The following is a 19099-nucleotide window of genomic DNA, read 5'->3' on the forward strand; positions in this document are numbered from 1 at the left end:
ATCTATATGGTGGAACATATAGAGCATTCTATATACTGAGAGTGCAATTCTAAGTTCTATGCGTGGATTCAACGAAGAATTAATAAGTCAGTGAATTTTAGTCCTAAATTCTTGATCTACTTATTGGAAGCTCGGTTATATAGACCCATGGTCCCCCCACTAGTTGAGATAATATTGCTTGTAAGACTCATGTAATTGGTTTTGATTAATCAATTATAATTCTCAAATTAGACTGTCTATTTGTGAATTTTTCACTAAGTAAGGGCGAAATTGTAAAGAAAGAGTTAATAGGGGCATATTTGTTAATTATGATACTTTGTGTGGTTCAATTAATAAATATGATAAATGACAATATTATTTAATAATTATTTATAGTTATTAAATAGTTAAAATTGGCATTTAAATGGTTGAATTAGGAAATTGGCATTTTTGAGAAAATCAGATACAAAAGGTGTTAAAATTGCAAAATTGCAAAAAGCAAGGCCCAATCCACTAAGTGTATGGCCGGCCACCTATTGTAGTATTTTAAGTTGATTTTTTCATTATTTTAATGCCATATAATTCAAACCTAACCCTAGTGGAATGCTATAAATAGATAGTGAAGGCTTCAGAAAAATGAGACTTTTTCCTGACACTTTCTGATTCAGAAAAACTGAGCCTTCTCTCTCCCTATCTTTAGCTGCCACTTCCTCTTTCTCTTCCTTTGAATTTCGAACTACCTTAGTGTATGAGTAGTGCCCACATACATCAAGTGATACCTCAATCATAGTGAGGAAGATCGTGAAGAAAGATCATCACCAAAGGAGTTTCAGCATCAAAGATTCAGAGAAAGAGATCCAGGTTCAGATATTGATAATGCTCTGCTACAGAAAGGAATCAAGGGCTAGATATCTGAACGGAAGGAGTCATATTATTCCGCTGCACCCAATGTAAGGTTTCCTAAACTTTATATGTGTTTAATTTATCGTTTTAGAAAGTTCATATTTAGGGTGTTAATAAACATACTTGTGAGTAGATCTAAGATCCTGGTAAAATAATTTCCAACATTATCTTCATTTTTTGTTTTATTCTTCAACATGTTGATTATTTAATTGATTTACATTAATTAAACAATAAAACAACAACAGTTATTCACTGTTATTTATTGTTATTTTTTGAAACTTTTGTGAAACAAATGTTTCAATCATTAACATGCAATCATCAGAAGTAATGCAATACCTTGTTATTGTATGTTTGGATTTGATTGGGAGCTCCGATCAACGATTTTCAACTCATTCTTATATGATCTGCAACAATTTAAAAACAAGTTTATGCTTTTAAGTATAAATATTTGTCTGTTAATGGTGTGTTTCTTTACTCTGTTTTTTCATACCTTTTTGGATTAATAGGGAGCTGCGATCCTCAATTTTTGTCAATTCATTTGTAATACGATCTGCAACAATCAAACAACAATTATATTTTTTGGTATGCGAATGTTTTTATTTCAAAGTTTGTGGATTGGTTGTTAATTTAATACCTGTTTCAATATGAATTTGAATTCACTAGGGAGCTCCGATCAACAATGTCTCGTATATTTATTGAATGTTCTGCAACATTCAAATTTCAATTTTAGAAGAAGGAGTGTTGATACCTCAGTTATTGATGAGATTATAATATAGGATCGTTGATACCTCTGTGTAAGCAGTTTTGTTGAATTCACCTCTGTTGATGTTTTTTTTGTTGTTTCTGTGGGTCTGATTGTTAGAGTAGGAAGGTTCTTTGTTGATTTTTCAGCGAAATTTTGTTGAATCTTTGTTTCAGCAAGCTTTGTGGAGCAACAATGGATGCTCTGCTGTTTTTTTTTTTCAGTCGGCGAGCATCAATGGTGTTGAAGAAGATAACACCGTATTTTATGTAATTATTATTACACTTACCGTATATAAGTTGTAATTTGGGGTGTAACCGTATATTTGTTAAGTTTTTCCTATTATAGTGCAATTGTGAAAATTTCCCAATAATTTAATTAGCAAAATAACTTTGTATGGTCGTAGAAACGACCATGAACTACATTGTACGATTATCATGGCCGCATAATGATAGAACAAATTAAGTGAGGTTATTTTGTAAATTTTAGTATTTCAAAAATTGTTAGTTTGTCAAATTTCACAACAAAACGATAAGAAAAAATACCTTTTTACATTCTTTTCTTTTTTAGCAAAAAAATGATTGTAAAAAGGTATTTTTGTAAATTTTGGTAATCCATTCTATTGGGCCAAAACTTCGTACAAGTCCAGGCCTGCTTTCACGAAACTGGGCCGTCCTGAAACTCTCTTAAAAACCCTAGGCCATCTTCTCCATGTATATAGTTTCTTCAGCCGAGTAAAAACCCTAGCTGCTGCTCCATTTCTATCTGGTAAGCTCTTTCTCCACTTTATCCTTCCCAACTTCGATCGATCGTCACCATTTCCACGCTCGCGCTGGGTCTATTATCTTAATTTTTATGCTCGTGTAGGAGTTGATTATGCCTAGATCTGTAACTATTTCTTTTTCTCGACTAAACCTAGATTTTTTTTTTGTGGTATGCTTTGTCGTTTAACTTATGCATTTTATTTTTCTTTAATTCAGGTGGCATTTCTGTAAGTGGGTTGTGGAAAATTTCTAAGCTTCAAACATGAGGTATGTTAAATTAATGGCCTTTCTAGAAATTTATACAAGTTATTATAATGATAATAAATTGTGAAAATCAGATTTAGGGTCTTTATTTTACGTTGTATGCCCCAATTGATTTAGTTAAGGTTCATTTCAATATCGATATTTTTCTGGTTTGAATTCACAAGCATGAATGATTTGCAAAAAAAAAAAAACCACTGTTTTTCCTTGAACATTTTCCTGGTTTTACTTGAATTTTTTTGTTGTCACCATTTGCTTAATATATTTTGATATGCTTAAATCTGTATTGTAATTGCTATGACAACAGTAAGCTTCAGAGTGAAGTCCTCAGAGAGGCAATTGCCACTATAATGAACGAATCAAGGGAGAAGAATCGTAACTTCACTGAGACAATTGAACTTCAGATTGGTTTGAAGAACTACGATCCTCAAAAGGACAAGCGTTTCAGTGGCTCCGTTAAGTTGCCCCACATTCCTCGTCCCAAGATGAAGGTTTGCATGCTTGGAGATGCTCAGCATGTTGAGGAGGTACGTTTTTGTTTGTTAAAGTTACTTTAATATTGTATGCAATCTGAAACCTTTAGTTTTAGACTTGCTTTTAAGAAATGTTTGGGTCTTTTACATGTTGCTATTCCCTTGAATTGGTTTATTGTTTTAGTTGATCTATATGAAAATCTTCATCTTAACATTCAATTTTTATTGTTATATTTCTCAGGCTGTGAAAATTAATTTGGACTACATGGATGTTGAAGGGTTGAAGAAGTTGAACAAGAACAAAAAGCTGGTTAAAAAGCTTGCAAAGAAATACCATGCCTTTTTAGCATCAGAGGCTGTTATTAAGCAGATTCCTCGTCTTTTAGGCCCCGGTCTCAACAAGGCTGGTGAGTATTATTAACCGTTTTCTTTCATAATCTAAGCAAGGTCGAGTTGTGCTTTCTTCGTTTATGTTTTCCTTCTGTTGCAATTCTGTACAAAGAATGAACTTGTGATTTTCAAATGTTTAAGATTTGGGTTACTTATATATTTGTGTGAAATTAGGTAAATTTCCCACCCTTGTTACTCACCAAGAATCCCTGGAGTCTAAAGTCAATGAGACCAAGGCCATGGTTAAGTTCCAGCTGAAAAAGGTTCTGTGTATGGGTGTCGCTGTCGGAAACCTCTCCATGGAGGAGAAGCAGGTCTTCCAAAACGTGCAGATGAGTGTTAATTTCCTTGTTTCACTCTTGAAGAAGAATTGGCAAAACGTAAGTTCTGGTTTATGATTTTGTGTAGTTGCAAGCTAGAGCATTTTCCTTTGAAATAATTTCTGGTGGGAGTCATTTTTAGCTTGAAAGGTTTTGATGTTTACCTCTTTTTTTTCACCAAATGATATGATACAGGTTAGGTGTTTGTTCCTGAAGACCACCATGGGGAAGCCACAACGCGTGTTTTAAATATTTAATCTATTTTTACATGTATGGTGGAGTTTTGTAGTGAGATGTTTTATGAGGTTGATACTTATATAAAGTATTCAGTTGGAATTCTCAAAGTTGCTTTTTTACTTAGTTGTTTCAAGGTTTATAACATGGTCATGTGTTTTGTTAAGAACTTTTTATTCTTGTTGCAGAATCAATTTTTGTTTACTTATTGCCCCCTAATTTTTGATCACATCATATAATATTTATTCTTAATGAGATTGTGAAATATTTCTATCTTGTTAATGGTGATAGACTAAACCAAGTCTACTTTATTTTAAATATTTTCAAATCATGTTCATTTTTAGGTACTTTAATCAATATTTCATTTAAGAATAAACCAAGTCTGAAATCAATTTGTGTTTGGGAGTTGTATTCGTATTTATAAATATATTTTGTTTAAGCATATTAATCATAACACATTCTGGACACAACTTTAACTCATCTAAGATCATAGTCGTTATCAAATACCTTGAAAACAAAACAAGAATACCAACTCTCAAATCTCTATCAAGAGATAATCCAAAACTGGAACAAAAAACCAAATTAAAATAAAACAACACAAACAACGACAGTAATAGTAATAAAGGTTAAATCTAAAACAAAGTATAAAAATATAGCCACAGATGGTATTTAACAGTTAAATATGGAACAGGTGGTGGGCTTTGGCAATATGTGCCTATTATATATTGCCTTCATGATACCGATTATAAATTTGAGGTTTTCCATTTTCTTTCTTTTATACTGTTACACGTCCAAAATAACTTTTATACTGTTTTTTTTTTTTTTTTTTTTTTTTTCGAAATTAATTTTTTTTTTTTCTTCGGCTGCCAACAATTTTATGTTATTGTTTTGTTTTTTTTTTTATTGATTGGGACATGGGTTCAATTATTTATTTAATTTTTTATTTTAATGGATGTAAAAGTTATTATTTATTATTTTTAATATTTAATAATTATTATTTTTTGAGATAATTTAATAATTATTATTTTGATGAAAAGGTTGATTTACGTGTCATAAAAAGCCGATTACGTTTTACTTTTTCTTTTATTTAAATAAATTTAAAAATCACACCCCATGTCTCACTCTTTTTTTTTTTTATTTAAATAGATTTAAAAATCTCACTCCCATTTCTCACCATTCTTCTTCTTCATCATCTTTATCTTCTAGCTTTTTACATAAATCTCACCCCCGTGTTCTAATATTCATCTTCTTCTTCAAGTTTTTTTTTCTTCATCTTTACCGTTGTTTTATTATTGTTCTACTGTTGTTTTTCATGATTTTTATTTTTTTTTCATGTTCAGTTCTTCTTCTTCATCTTCTTTTCTTTTCTTCTTCTTCTTTTTTTTTTTTTTTTTTTTTTTTTTTTAAATTTTTTTTTTTTGAAGTTCTTAGTTATGTTTTTTTTTTTAAAATATAAGAGTTAGTGTGGTTTTTTTTTGTTCTAATTTTCTAGAACTTTTCTTGCAAATATAGTGCATTTAGTATTGAGGATGTGCACAACATAGTTAATTTTTGATCATTTTTTTCTTTTATTGTTTTTTTTTTTGTTTTAGTATTGTTTTAGTATTGTTTTACTGTTGTTTTTCATGATTTATTTATTTGATGCCGATTTCATTGCCCTTGCTCCATCTCGCTGGAATTAATAGGTATTTTCTGGGTGTTCTCGTGTTGTTGTGATGGTTATGTCTGTGAGTGTGGAAGATGGAGGCTATAAATACATTTCTTCTTCGTTCTCTTTGGCTATTTTTGTGGTTTTTTTCTTTTGGTTGTCCTATAAATATATTTGAGGAGCTCACTCACAAGAGAGTTTTGAGGTGTGTGTTTCTTTTATATTTTTCTAAGTAGTTATATTTGCTTCATTTGTTTTTGTGTTGTTTCAGTGTTGTTTTAGTAGTTTTTTTTTTTTATAATTTTGTAGGAATAGACTTGCAAATATAGTTGATTTTGCATCTGGTGTTGAGGTTGTGCAGCAGATTGTTTGTTTTTTTTAATCATTTTTTTCTTTTGTTTTCTTTGATTGTTTTAGTGTTGTTTTACCGTTGTTTTGCCATGATTATTTATTGACGTCGATTTTACTGCTTTTGTTTATTCTTGTCGGAATTAATGGTTATTTTCCGGTGTCCTGGTGTTGTTGTGGTGGTTATGTCTGTGATTGTCAAAGATGGAGGCCTCATACTTTTGTTTTGGTATTGACAGTATAAAAGAAAAAAAAAAGGGAGGACAGTATAAATGTTAATTCTGCCGTGTGGCAGTAAAAATGAAAAGTATTACCCCAAATCCAGTATTTTTGTAAAATGCCCTTACATTATTGAGTACACACTTATGTATATGTGACACTAAAACCTCAAAACAAATACAGTGATAATCCAGTTACATAAGAGGATTTTGTTGCTGCAAATTACCCTTTTTTTTATGACATTCTTACAAAAATACATATACATTAAAAAAACAATTAAACAAAATGTTATTAGAGTAAAATAAATAACATAATATATATTGTTAAAAAGCACAAAATTACATTAAAAAATTATTATGAGTGAATTTTAAAAATTCATTAAAATTAATTTTGCTTTTAAGAATAAATTACTTAATTTTTATTGTTAGATTACTTATAATGTTTTGGAAAACTTGTACGATGCACTTCCTATTTATTTTCAAATTTAGGAGAATTTTTTAGTTTGATGTTTTTCATGGTTGTGTATACTGTAGTTATTTAAGATATCATGTAAAATTTTGAGAAATTTAAAAAAATTGAACACACTAAAAGTGAGGTTCAAACAATATGTTGCACGTATGATACTTTATTTTATACGCATGGAAAATAGACTATTTAAACACTACTTTCTATATTATAATTAATTATGAATTTATCAAAATTTAAATAACCTACATGACCATAAACAAAAAAAAATTGAGTAATTTTTTTTTTTTTGATGATAAAAAAGTAAGAATATATCAGTGTATCTTTTTTGAGATGCATTGTATAGGAAAAACTAGAAAGAAAGAAAAATGAAAAGGAAAATTGTATTTGTACCATATAAAATTATAAGTGGACCTTAATATTAAAAAATATTTAACTTAAATTAATTTTTAAAAATTACTTTTAATATTATTTTAGATTTTTTTTTCACATTATTTTCTTTGGTTTATTTTATTTTCACATTTTTTTTAATCAGGTATGCTTTGTTCTTTTAATAAAATTTTATATAATTTATTATCTTAATATTTAAAATATATTTTATTTTTCTTTTGTAGGTATATTTTTAATAATATGACAAAGAAGATAAAAATAAAAAAAATTATTCAAATTAAAAATATATATATTGAATATAAAATTAAAATTATTAAAATAGGTGTAGTTATACCTTTAGGTGCAAATAAAATTTCAAAGAAAAAGACTAATTAAGATTTTTGTTCCCTAAATTTTAACGTGTACCAAATTATTTTTGGCCATTAAAAATTCTTCTGAATTATTGAGATTGTTGGATTAAAGACTTTTGTCTAATTTTATTCAATTTTCCTGATTGAGTAATGTTTATGTATTAAATCATGCTCCACAGACTTTTATATCTACCAAATCATGCTACTCAAACTTTGATATGTAACAAATCATGCCCTGAACTTTTATTCATGTTAGAACTTTCTTACTAAAATTGAACAAAAATCTTTAAATTAAACATTCTTAATAGTTCAAAAGATATAATTTAGTATATGTTAAATTTCGGACAACAAAAATACTAATTAGCACTAAAAAAAACAATATTTTTTTTTTAAGGTACTTTGTGATTCCTCGTTGAAAAATGAAAAGGTATCTAGAATTCTAGAACATGCGATGGCAATTTGCATTGGACATGGATAGATAGAGAAATGCCCAAAATGAGTGGTTCGAAGCTAAGCTTTTAGTCCAATTCTTCTGACAACTCTCCTTCGTTCCCACACTTGTCAACCATAAACAAATTCACTCACCATGTCCCCCATTACCATTTCCTTACAAGCTCTCATCCATGGCCAACCTAATCACTCTCTCTAGCTCCTCTCTCCTCTCTCGCTCCCTCCTCTCAAAACCACTCACTTCCACTCTCACCTTTGTCAGACCCAAAATCATGGCCAAGGTTACTCCTGCTGTGATCGTTGGCGGTGGAAGGGTCGGAAGAGCCCTGCAAGATATGGGCAACGGTGATGATTTGTTGGTCAAGAGAGGAGACCCTGTACCGCTTGGTTTTAGTGGTCCAATCTTTGTTTGTACCAGGAATGATGATCTCCAAGCTGTTCTTGAGGTCACTCCTCGATCCAGATGGAACGGTGTGTTTCTACTTCTTTACCTCAATTGGCTTGATTTGAAGCAATGTTGATTTGTGTTTATAGTTTTCAACTTGTTTTTAGAGTCAAATTAGTGTTAGAATGTAATAGCTAATTAAACATGAGATTATGTTGGAGATTGGTAAAGCATAATGGTTGAATTGGTTTATTACCATGTTAATCATTGTTGTTGTTGATTGTTGATTACCATATGGTTGAATTGTTTGATTGTTGATTTCGAGTATTTTTGAAGTTTTCAACTTGTTTTTAGAGTCAAATCAGTGTTAGAATGCAAGCACGATAAATGAACAGAGTGGAACAGTGTAAACAAATTGGAAACAAAAAATCAGTGAGAATATGCCCATTGAACTGCATTGTTAATTAGATAGCAAATTCAACATAAAATTATGTTGAAGATTGGAAAAGCATAATGGTTGAATTGGTTGATTACCATATATTCACCATTGTTGTTGATTGTGATATAATAGCTTGAAAGTTGGTGGTCAAAAGTGGTCTTAGTTGATGTCATTGTGAGTTCCAAATTTTAATACTCCCTCTCAAGTTGGTGTATGAAGTTTTTAGATGTTTAATTTTCCTTGATACTCTTTAAAACAATCAAAATGTGTTTTTCGTTTATTTAAAGCTAATCAAACTAAATTAAATTAATAACCCTTTAGAACAAAGCTAATTAATGCAAAAAAGAAAAGAAAAAAGAAGCTAAAAACTTTGTTAACATAGAGTTATCATACCCTATCTATCCCAAGGGTGATGTAGTACGAATGTCATATCACTTTATGCATCAATGGCCGTAGGCTGTAGATCATAGGTGATATCACATGCACCAATGGTGAACTGTTACTAGATATATTATAGACTATAGATGACATCAATTGTCAGGACTGAAGTCATGAAGTGCCCTTGAAAGCACACATTCGTAATTCAATTTAAGATCAATGTAATAACTCATTAACTGTCTTAGTGAACTCGTATATATGAAAACATACACCAACTTAAGGGGGAGTGTTGAACTTTCGAAGTAACAGTGTTCATCAGTGGCCGATGAATTCAAGATTAGTTTTAGTTTAACCATCAATGTTGAAGCCACCAAAATCAACAATAGTGGCTGGTTTGGTCATCAACCAATCAAACTGAAGTTCCAATTTGCTATGCTGTAAATCATTCAGGATATTAATAATGTAGTCCATTGGCATTCTCTTTGTTTTTAATTCATTTTATCTTTGTTCTACTATACCGTGCTTGTATTCGAACTTGGTTTACTTTTACTCCATATGTATTTTAATGATATGACAGCCATAAACACATTAACAAGCTTGCTTTAAATGGAGGGCCTTCAGTTTAATGTTTAGAGCAGATCCATGTGATGATTGATGACAAGTGTGCTGAAATGTTCCTTCTTTCTTTCTTCTTTTTTTTTTTTCCCATTCTTGCTCAAGAAATGCAAGCGGCACCACTCATTGAGTTCATTGCTTATACAATCAAATTTTTTTTGATGGTTTAATTATCTGATATTTATTACTACTGGATGGATATGTATTTTCAAATTTACTAGTTTAATATATAGTTTCTCTAACAATTCTCATATTAGTTTGTCAAATGGGAATATGGATCTCGAATTGAGATTTCCTGCACCGGCAAATATATTTTTGGATTGGACTTAATGAGTTTGTTGGACAGCCAATGGATTTTAACAATCTAGCAGATTTGGTTTTCTTCCAGAATGGGATGCTGGAGCCCTGGTTTGAAAGTAAAGGTCTTGTTGATGCTGATCAAGTATTGGCATATTTTGCTGTATCCAAGCTTGGGGAACCTCCTGTTGATGGAAAGACTGATACTAATCCTGAAGGACTGACAGCGGCATATGGTAAATGGGCAACTGCAATTGCAGAAAGATTGCAAGCTGGAGGTCTCTCATGCAAGGTAAGGATGAGTTTTGGTTTATTTTTCACATTGTGAAAAAGCTGGAACTGTTAATTTTTTCTATGAAATTAGTGTACGTGTTGAACAGTTTTGAAAAAAAAAAAAATTGTAGTGGAAATCCAACAAATCTAGTTATTTATAGAGCTCTGGAAATTAATTTTGTATGGGTGTTTTCACAGAAAGTAATATAATCCAAGTAAAAGTATTCTTCTGTTTGATGAATTTTAGGTTCTCGGCAAGGAAGAATTCCAAAAGCAGATGCTAGAGAAGCTGATATGGATTTCAGCATTCATGCTTGTGGGAGCTCGTCATCCAGGAGCAACAGTAGGAGCTGTGGAGAAAGATTACCGCTCTGAAGTAAGTTCTCTGATATAAAGTTTCTGTAAAACTCACTTCACTGTCTTGTCAAGCTTTTCAAGTGCATGTTGCGAAACAACAAAATTTGGTAACTTGGTTGGGAAAAAAGATGGTTCTACAAAAAGATGGTATTCTTTTCCTGTTAATACTTATAAAGTTTATTTGGAAAGAATTCCCATACTTCGATTTTGATAATTATAGATATTATGTTGAGGGGAACATCCCCTTCTTCATTGACGTTTTCATCTGAGTTTTCAGACTCCATATTCACATCTAGTTATAGGGAAAAATATTTGGTAGCATGGGTCAGAACAAAAATTTGTTTTGCTCGGCATTTGTCTAATAAAATCCATGTTTGTTTCAAAAGGAAAAGCATCAGGAAAGAATCTGACAGCAAATATTGTGGACTTACACAAAATTATATCAAGTGTGACTGAATTTGATCCTTTATTCTCTCAGGTGTCTAGCCTGATTACAGAGCTTGCATCTGCAGCAGCAGCCGAAAAGAAGCTAGTGTTTGAAGAAGCCATGGAAGAGAGATTATGTGCTTACTCAAGAGCTGTTTCTCACTTCCCTACAGCAGTTAAAGAGGTAAAGAATAAAGGGTTGATACATTTGTGTTTCTCTATTATATGAGTTTATACATATCATAATTTACTGAGTGGTGAGTTTTATTTTATGGTCTCAGTTCAAATGGAGGAACGGTTGGTTCTATTCTCTTTCTGAAAAGGCTATTGCTGAAGGAAAACCCGATCCATGTCCTCTACATACAGCTTGGCTAAAAGAATTAAAAGTTATTTAGACATTGAATTTTTTGTATCCCATACTTTTATGAGTAGTTTACTTACGGAGAATGCATATTTATCTTTTAAAAAATTGTGGGAATTCATATTTTGAAAGTAGAAAAAAAAAAAAATAATTTAGCAAACCATAAGTTGCTGTTCAACCAATTCTGTTTTCCCTTTCTACCTTTATTTTTCTTTTCTAATGTGTCAGCTTAAAATTTGATTTGAAAATGATTAATAAGTCATTGTGTGATTACGGTTTCTCATGTTCTTCTCTGTGCAACTGCAAATCATTGCGGTCTGAGGAGCTTCGGCGCCACCCTCAGCCTGATGTTTTTCTTTCTCTTAGAGGTTATGTGATCTTTAGTTCTCTAATCTGTAACTTGGATTATGCTGTTGATTATATATTTATTTTATCCTACTGTTGATTCTTCGTACTTATTATTATCATACAAATCTGAAAGATAATGTTTATAAATCCTATTGAGTATTGCTATGAAATATTTATAATGCTTAGCCCCACAATGTATTGTTTTATAATTAATTAGTGATTTTTTATAATATTTATTTAAGTAAAATAAATTAGATTCAATATTGAGTTGCACTAATAACGATATTAAACCTCGTAGAAGTATTAGGTACCATGAGTACCTTTTAATAATTCTCATCCTATATGCATAATCATCTACATGTACCATAGCTCCTCTTACTATAAATAATTTATAGTCATGGGAGAGTTATTTTCTTTCTTTTTTTTTTGTTCATATCTTATACAAATTTTTGGAAAACTTTTGATAATTTATGATGCAAAAATCAGAATTGAAGTTCAAAAATTATGAGCATGTTTAACATTGTTTTCAAAAAAGTGTTTTCAAAAATGAAAATAAAAAATAATTTTTTCAGTTTTCAAAATAAAAATCTTGTTTGGCTAATAGTTTTAAAAAATATTTTTTTTATTTTTATTTTTATTTTTATTTTATTTTTTAAAAAAACACTTCAATATTTTGAGACCCCGTTATAAATAAGACTTGAACAAGACCTAGACCTGGACCCTTAACTCAGACCTCAGACCCGGCTTGGACCCGACCCCGATCCTGGACTCGAACCTGGCCTTGAACTCGTACTCGACCCTGGCTTGGCCCCAGACCCCAGACCCCAAATCTCGGCCCGACCCCAAACCCCGACCCGAACCAAAAATAAGGAGAAAGTAATGAGAGAGAAAATGATGTGTGAAAATTAGGGGTGAGCAAAAAATCCAAGAAACCGACCAAACCGAATAAACCGACCGTCCGAACACCGAAAAAACCGACACTGAAAAAATCGAAAACCGAAAAAACCGCCTTCGGTTAAAACCGCTTTAATATGGTCGGTTTTAGTGTCAATCGTAAACCGACCGATTAAACCGAGAACCGACCGAACATATATATTATATGTAATATATATTATTTTTGTACATATTTAATATACAATTTTATTAATCTAAGTTTACTTATATCTTTTTTATTTAAAGTCTCAATTATTCATTATTTTATGTTATTATAATTTGATGCATTTACATATTATATACACACATTCATAAAATAATACTAGTTTTTTAATATAACTCATTACCATATTATAGTAGCACAAATAATTTGAACAAATTTAAAAAAGTTTATTTTACATTATTTATTTAACTAAGAAAGTTTTATTTTTAAATTATATGATATTTGATACAATACTTTAATTTTTTAGTTTTCAAATAATTATAAAAAATTTAAAAACTTATTTTTTTTTAAAAAAAATGAAGTTCAGTTTGGTCGGTTTAAACCGACCAAACCGTGGATTAAAACGGTCGGTTTTTTATATTTTTATAATGGTCGGTCGGTTTTCGGATTAGAACCATAAAAATCGAAAACCGAATTTCGGATTTTTTTTGTGTAAAAAACCGACCAAACCGACCGTTGCTCACCCCTAGTGAAAATGATGAGAGAAAATGAAGAGAGAGAAAGTGTAAGAAAATAATGTGAAAAAATGATTATAAATAATTTTGAAAAACAAGATTCATGTTATAAATATTAATAATTATGTGGATGCCCAAATCTTTTATTTATTACCATTAATTGTAATCAATATTCCTCTTTTTCTTAGTTTCCCTTTTTCTTAGTTTCTTAATATTTCACTCTTGTATTTGTATAAATAGGGGTTCACCCCATTGGAATAAATAACTCAAAAATTCTCATTCACTTTCTCTTTCTCTCTTCATCTTCTTCTTCTTTCTTCTCATCTATTCTATATTATATTATATTATTTTATAACACGTTATCAGCACGAGTCTCTGCCCAAGCTTCAAGCATGAGTCTCTGCCTAAGACCCAATGTAAGTATTTTGTTAAAGTTCTTGATTTGTTTCAAAGTCACGATACACTAAATATATATTTATATATATACTCATCTGACTGAAACAATTTCAAGAATATTTTTATTTTATTGTATTTTTATCTATATATTATATATGTATGTATATACTTTTATATGTTTATTATTGATTTCATATATATATATATATTATGTTCTTATCATTTATAACATTTACAATATATGTGTGCCTATGATATGATAGAGAAAATCTATATAAATTATACATATATCCAGAAGATTATGTATCATCGATAAAATATTGCATATATCCTGAAGATTATGCATCATCGATAAAATATTGCATATATCCTGAAGATTATGAATCCTCGATAAAATATTGCATATATCCTAAAGATTATGCGTCCTCAATAAAATCTTGCATATATCCTGAAGATTATGCAAACGTAATATTCATCATATAGTTGATGGATATATAATGAAAGAGATGAATACATATTTATATATATGTTCTTGTATTCTTTGAGGACAATGAAAAGTAATCTAATATCGATATAGATTTTGACAAACATTTCCTGAAGTAAATGTTTTATATTTATCGAAGAAAAAAAATGATTGTATTTATGTGAATACAACTAAAGAATCATTAAAAATGATTATTATTGATGCAATTTTATAGTGGGTTTTGAATACCCAAAAAGAATGTTAAGAAAATTGCATTGAAACATTAAAGTATAAGAATAACAATGAGCATGACTAATGTTATTTAAATACATGAGGCAGTATTTATTGTTCATCATTCCCTGCAGAGAATGATACGAATTGAAGTCAATCACTTTTAAAGATTCCTCGTATTAGTCATGTTATTATACATTGTTATTACTTGCAATGTTGGAAATTATTGAATCTGACATATGTTAAAGATTAAATTTTGCATATGGAGACTATGCAAAAATTGCATTCATATATTCTTTGAAATATCGTAAAAGAAATTGTTGAATAATTTCTTATATTTTTTATGGATGAACAAGTAATAAATTTTTAAGAAATTTATAATAATGTTCTACTTGTTCAACGTCATTCCCCGAAGTGAATGTAATGATTTTAAATAATCAATGACATTATTTACTACTCAAATATTTCCAGAAAAAGTGGAAACAACTAAAAGATGAGATACCACACATAATCAAAGTGCATGAAATTTATATATCATGTGTGGAATTGAATAATAGTGGTCGCGCACCTGTAGTACGGACATACTTATAATCAAGATAAAAGTATACTTGATTATTGAATAGAATGTGAATTGTACAAATTTATTGTACATTTAGAATATTTAAATATCATTCCCTTAAGAGAATGAATAGACATGAAATTCTATTTCAAAGAATATAGATTTCACATATATTGGCAATGCCAAAAGCAAATTAATATATACATATTTTATTATTTCTTGAAATCAATAGTTTCAAACTATTGTTAGTACAGGATATGTATATATATAGTTACTATATAATTCAGTTTGCATATTCCCAAAAGTGGATATATAATTTACTAATATTTGTTAGTGATCCAATATAATCAAAGTGATAAAGAATCGCAAAATAATTATTTGAAAAGCTTCCTGAAGAAGTCTTACATACAATTGCTACTTGGAGTAGTAAAATATATTTGTATGTACCTAGATGTATAACTTTTATCTAGTTATGAAAGTAATAAGAAATAACTTATTATATGTATTTGTTGTACGTTTAAATATATAATATATCAAGTCATGATAATTAGACTGATGAATAGTCTATTAATAAATTAGATGACTTGTTAAAAAGATACCAGGAAAAATGAATGATATATTATGGTTATATCTATTTGACCATTACAATAACATGATGAAGTTGTCATGTATCTTTTAAATTATACACATCATTGAATTGATGATAGTGATTCCTGAAGAAATATAAAGTTTGATAAACATAATAGTGACTCCTGAAAAGTGTATATGTTTTGGAGAATAATATAATTATATTATTTGTGTATATAAAAATGAAACTTGTAATGATTATGTGTAGTGATGTTACATTACCTTATGAAAGTTTCATTGAAATACAAATTATAGTGAACCTGAAGTTCATGAATTGAATTATTTTGACATGATCAACCATATGCAATAAATTATCAAAGGATTTGACTAAATTTTGTTGAAGAACCAGAAGATTCTTCTCATTGTTAATTTATAAGGCTCAAAAGAAGAATGTGCATATATTTGCACATAAAAAATATTTAAATTATATTTCTTTAACAATCTTGAGCCATTGGTAGATTTTTATTGCATAGTTTCTTATTGATGTGATAAGATTATATGATCATGCATTTACAAAATGTGTAAATTTATGTGTTTCTAATTATACACGTATGTCTCATTCTTAGAAATGAATTAAGTTCATAAGGATTGAACTTGAAACTGAAGTTTATTGAACCTGAAGTTCAATGTCATATAGTATATATGAGTTTAAATAAATATTGATTCATTGTGATATATTGAAATCCCTACAAGTATATTAATATTATTAGATATCACAATTTTAAAAAATTCTCTCGATCAGGGGGAGAGAAGCAGTTGGGATCGATGATAATTTTTGAAAAATGATCCTTGCACAAAGTATATAAGAACAATATAGTTCAAAATGATAAATACCAACTGCAAATCAATATTATTCAAAGTTGAGATAGAATGAGTTGAAAACGCCTGAAGCGTAAATGAACAATAAAGAAATATTAGTAAATGTTCATTTGATTTGCCCTGAAGTTGTTAAATCTAGAGGTACTCATGGAGATACCTTAATGTTATAAAGTATTAAAATGATAACCGTGATGAAAACGGTACTCGAAGAGATTCCCAAGAGAAGTTAGACATAACACATTTCATCATAATTGAATCCCTGAAGTGATTCGTTATAGGTACCTATAATTGATAAACATATTTAAAAATATGTAATTTAAAGAGATCTGTATAAATTATGTCAATATGGGAGGAAATTATCATTTATTGAAATTTTTGTCGACAATAAATATTGAATGTGTGCATATGCAATAAACTAATATGAGATAGCAAGGATCGTGGTATTAGATTTGTCGAGAATTATCGACATACATTTTGTTTTTGGCCAAAATATTATGACGCAGTCCAGACAAATTTACTCACATAAAGTGAAGTAAGACCTATAGGGTGTGCAAATATATATTTCTAATGAGAAATTTGCATATATATATATATTTGTACATAATGAATTGTTGTACAAAGTTTGCATAGACATGAGATTGATTGAAGTAATGCTTAAATATTGAGAAAATATAATCATGATTTGATTATAGCCTGGAATATATTTTATGAGGATTTATAAGCGTCACATAAATGTTACAATAAAAGTTATTCATTTGGAGCTCCTAAAATAGTAAGAATTTGAAATAAGCCTTATCTAAAAATTCTAGAAGAATTTAATACATGTCTTAAGTGATATAAATTCTAAGTCGCGCGCACTATATGACAAAGATCTTTGTATGAAATAAAGACATGTAAGTAAATTATTGTTTGAAAAATATGCATGGTTGTCTATGCAGTATAAATACGTAAATTATACGTTGTGATAGACTCTTGAAGAGTTTTTGATTAATTAAAGAACAAACTTTTATTTCTTTTGTATTTCGAGAAATATTAATGTATAAAGTTTGTTCATTAGTATTGAAGTCCTGAAGTACTTCATATGTATCAAGAATTATAGATATATGATCATTTGATATGGAAATTAAGATCATACAACAAGATGGAACAAATATATGGTCTTGGAGTACCATCATTGTCACAAATGAAAATTTATAGTACCATTAATGTGTTATGTTCATATCTACTTGAAATTTTAAATTTTCGTATGAACACAGTTGTGTACACACATGAATGATACAATTAGTTGGATAAAGACTAATGTTCCACGAACCCCTCATCTATAATTTAGAAGTCCGTACATACTCTGAAAGAGTTATAGAAAATATATGATCAAAGATCATATATGGTGATATTTTAAAAGTGATAACAATAATGTTATGAGATATATTATCACCAAAAGAATTATGTATCATATGTGCATGAGGGGGAGACATATTCATGTTGCACTTTTTTTCCCTTAGCTCAGGTTTTGTCCCACTGGGTTTTCCTGGCAAGGTTTTTAACGAGGCAACTTGCAAATAGTTATGAATATGAAATATATATTGTACTCTTTTTTCCTTAGCTCAGATTTTGTCCCACTGGGTTTTTCTGGTAAGGTTTTTAACATACTTTCATTTTATGGAGCAAGTAGAGAATGTGTGGGAGTGAGATCATTGACATAGCATATTCGGGAAACATATGGATTGCACTCAATAAAGAAGTATCAACCCAAGAAATTCTCTATGGATAATACTGCTTGCATCGCTCAACTAAAAGGAGGTACATTGAAGGAGATAGAGTTAGAACACATTTCACGAAATTCTTCTTTATACGCTTCAAGAAAATGCATATTGGTGTTCAACATATTCAATCAAGTGTCAATCTTGCAAACTTATTCACAAAGTTATTACCAACATCAACATTTGAGAAGACGGCAGATAAGATCGAAATTCGTCGATTAGAAGATCTCCACAAATGCCTAAAAGAGGGGGAGTTAGTTTACACTATACTCTTTTTCCTTTGATCAAGTTTTCAGCAAGATTTTTAATAAGGCAGTTATTATGGACATCCAAGGGGGAGTGTTATAAATATTAATAATTATGTAGATGCCCAAATCTTTTATTTATTACCATTAATTGTAATCAATATTCCTCTTTTTCTTAGTTTTCCTTTTTCTTAGTTTCTTAATATTTCACTCTTGTATTTGTATAAATAGAAGTTCACCCCATTGGAATAAATAACTCAAAAATTCTCATTCACTTTCTCTTTCTCTCTTCATCTTCTTCTTCTTTCTTCTCATCTATTCTATATTATATTATATTATTTTATAACAATTCATAATTTGTTGCACTCGTGCCTCTTTTATTTTATACAAGTATAAAATATATTGTTTAATTATGTACTATGTTATAAATTATTTTAATTTTTTAAAATTTTATAAGATGTTTTGTACATATATAATCATATAAAAACTTAAAATTACAACTATTCAAATATAGAAAACACGAACGGTATCAAATCTTTGTATTAAAAAAATTGGAGAAAATTTGGGCAAAAT

General features: G+C 29.4%; 2 protein-coding genes across 5 annotated transcripts; both read left to right on the top strand.

Annotated features, from left to right (window-relative positions):
• Positions 1–2253: 2253 nt before the first annotated feature.
• LOC115699639 (large ribosomal subunit protein uL1) lies at positions 2254–4274 on the top strand. 3 transcript variants are annotated; one of them, XM_030627142.2, is made up of 6 exons: positions 2254–2392; positions 2605–2655; positions 2957–3176; positions 3364–3529; positions 3687–3892; positions 4028–4274. In XM_030627142.2, the coding sequence occupies exons 2-6, from the start codon at positions 2651–2653 to the stop codon at positions 4079–4081; spliced, it is 651 nt and encodes a 216-aa protein (XP_030483002.1). In that variant the 5' UTR covers positions 2254–2392; positions 2605–2650; the 3' UTR covers positions 4082–4274. The 3 variants fall into 3 exon arrangements, with proteins under 3 accessions (XP_030483002.1, XP_060958419.1, XP_060958418.1); XM_061102436.1 differs by having other exon boundaries at positions 2374–2512; XM_061102435.1 differs by lacking the exon at positions 2254–2392 and adding an exon at positions 2393–2487.
• A 3610-nt stretch (positions 4275–7884) lies between these two features.
• LOC115701016 (uncharacterized) lies at positions 7885–11905 on the top strand. 2 transcript variants are annotated; one of them, XM_030628699.2, is made up of 5 exons: positions 7885–8407; positions 10125–10342; positions 10571–10699; positions 11159–11290; positions 11388–11905. In XM_030628699.2, exons 1-5 carry the CDS (start codon positions 8110–8112, stop codon positions 11499–11501), a joined length of 891 nt encoding a protein of 296 aa, XP_030484559.1. In that variant the 5' UTR covers positions 7885–8109; the 3' UTR covers positions 11502–11905. The 2 variants fall into 2 exon arrangements, with proteins under 2 accessions (XP_030484559.1, XP_030484560.1); XM_030628700.2 differs by having other exon boundaries at positions 7930–8407; positions 10142–10342.
• Positions 11906–19099: the final 7194 nt, after the last annotated feature.

The sequence above is a fragment of the Cannabis sativa genome, chromosome 8 (genome assembly GCF_029168945.1).
Source record: "Cannabis sativa cultivar Pink pepper isolate KNU-18-1 chromosome 8, ASM2916894v1, whole genome shotgun sequence".
Lineage (NCBI taxonomy): Eukaryota > Viridiplantae > Streptophyta > Magnoliopsida > Rosales > Cannabaceae > Cannabis > Cannabis sativa.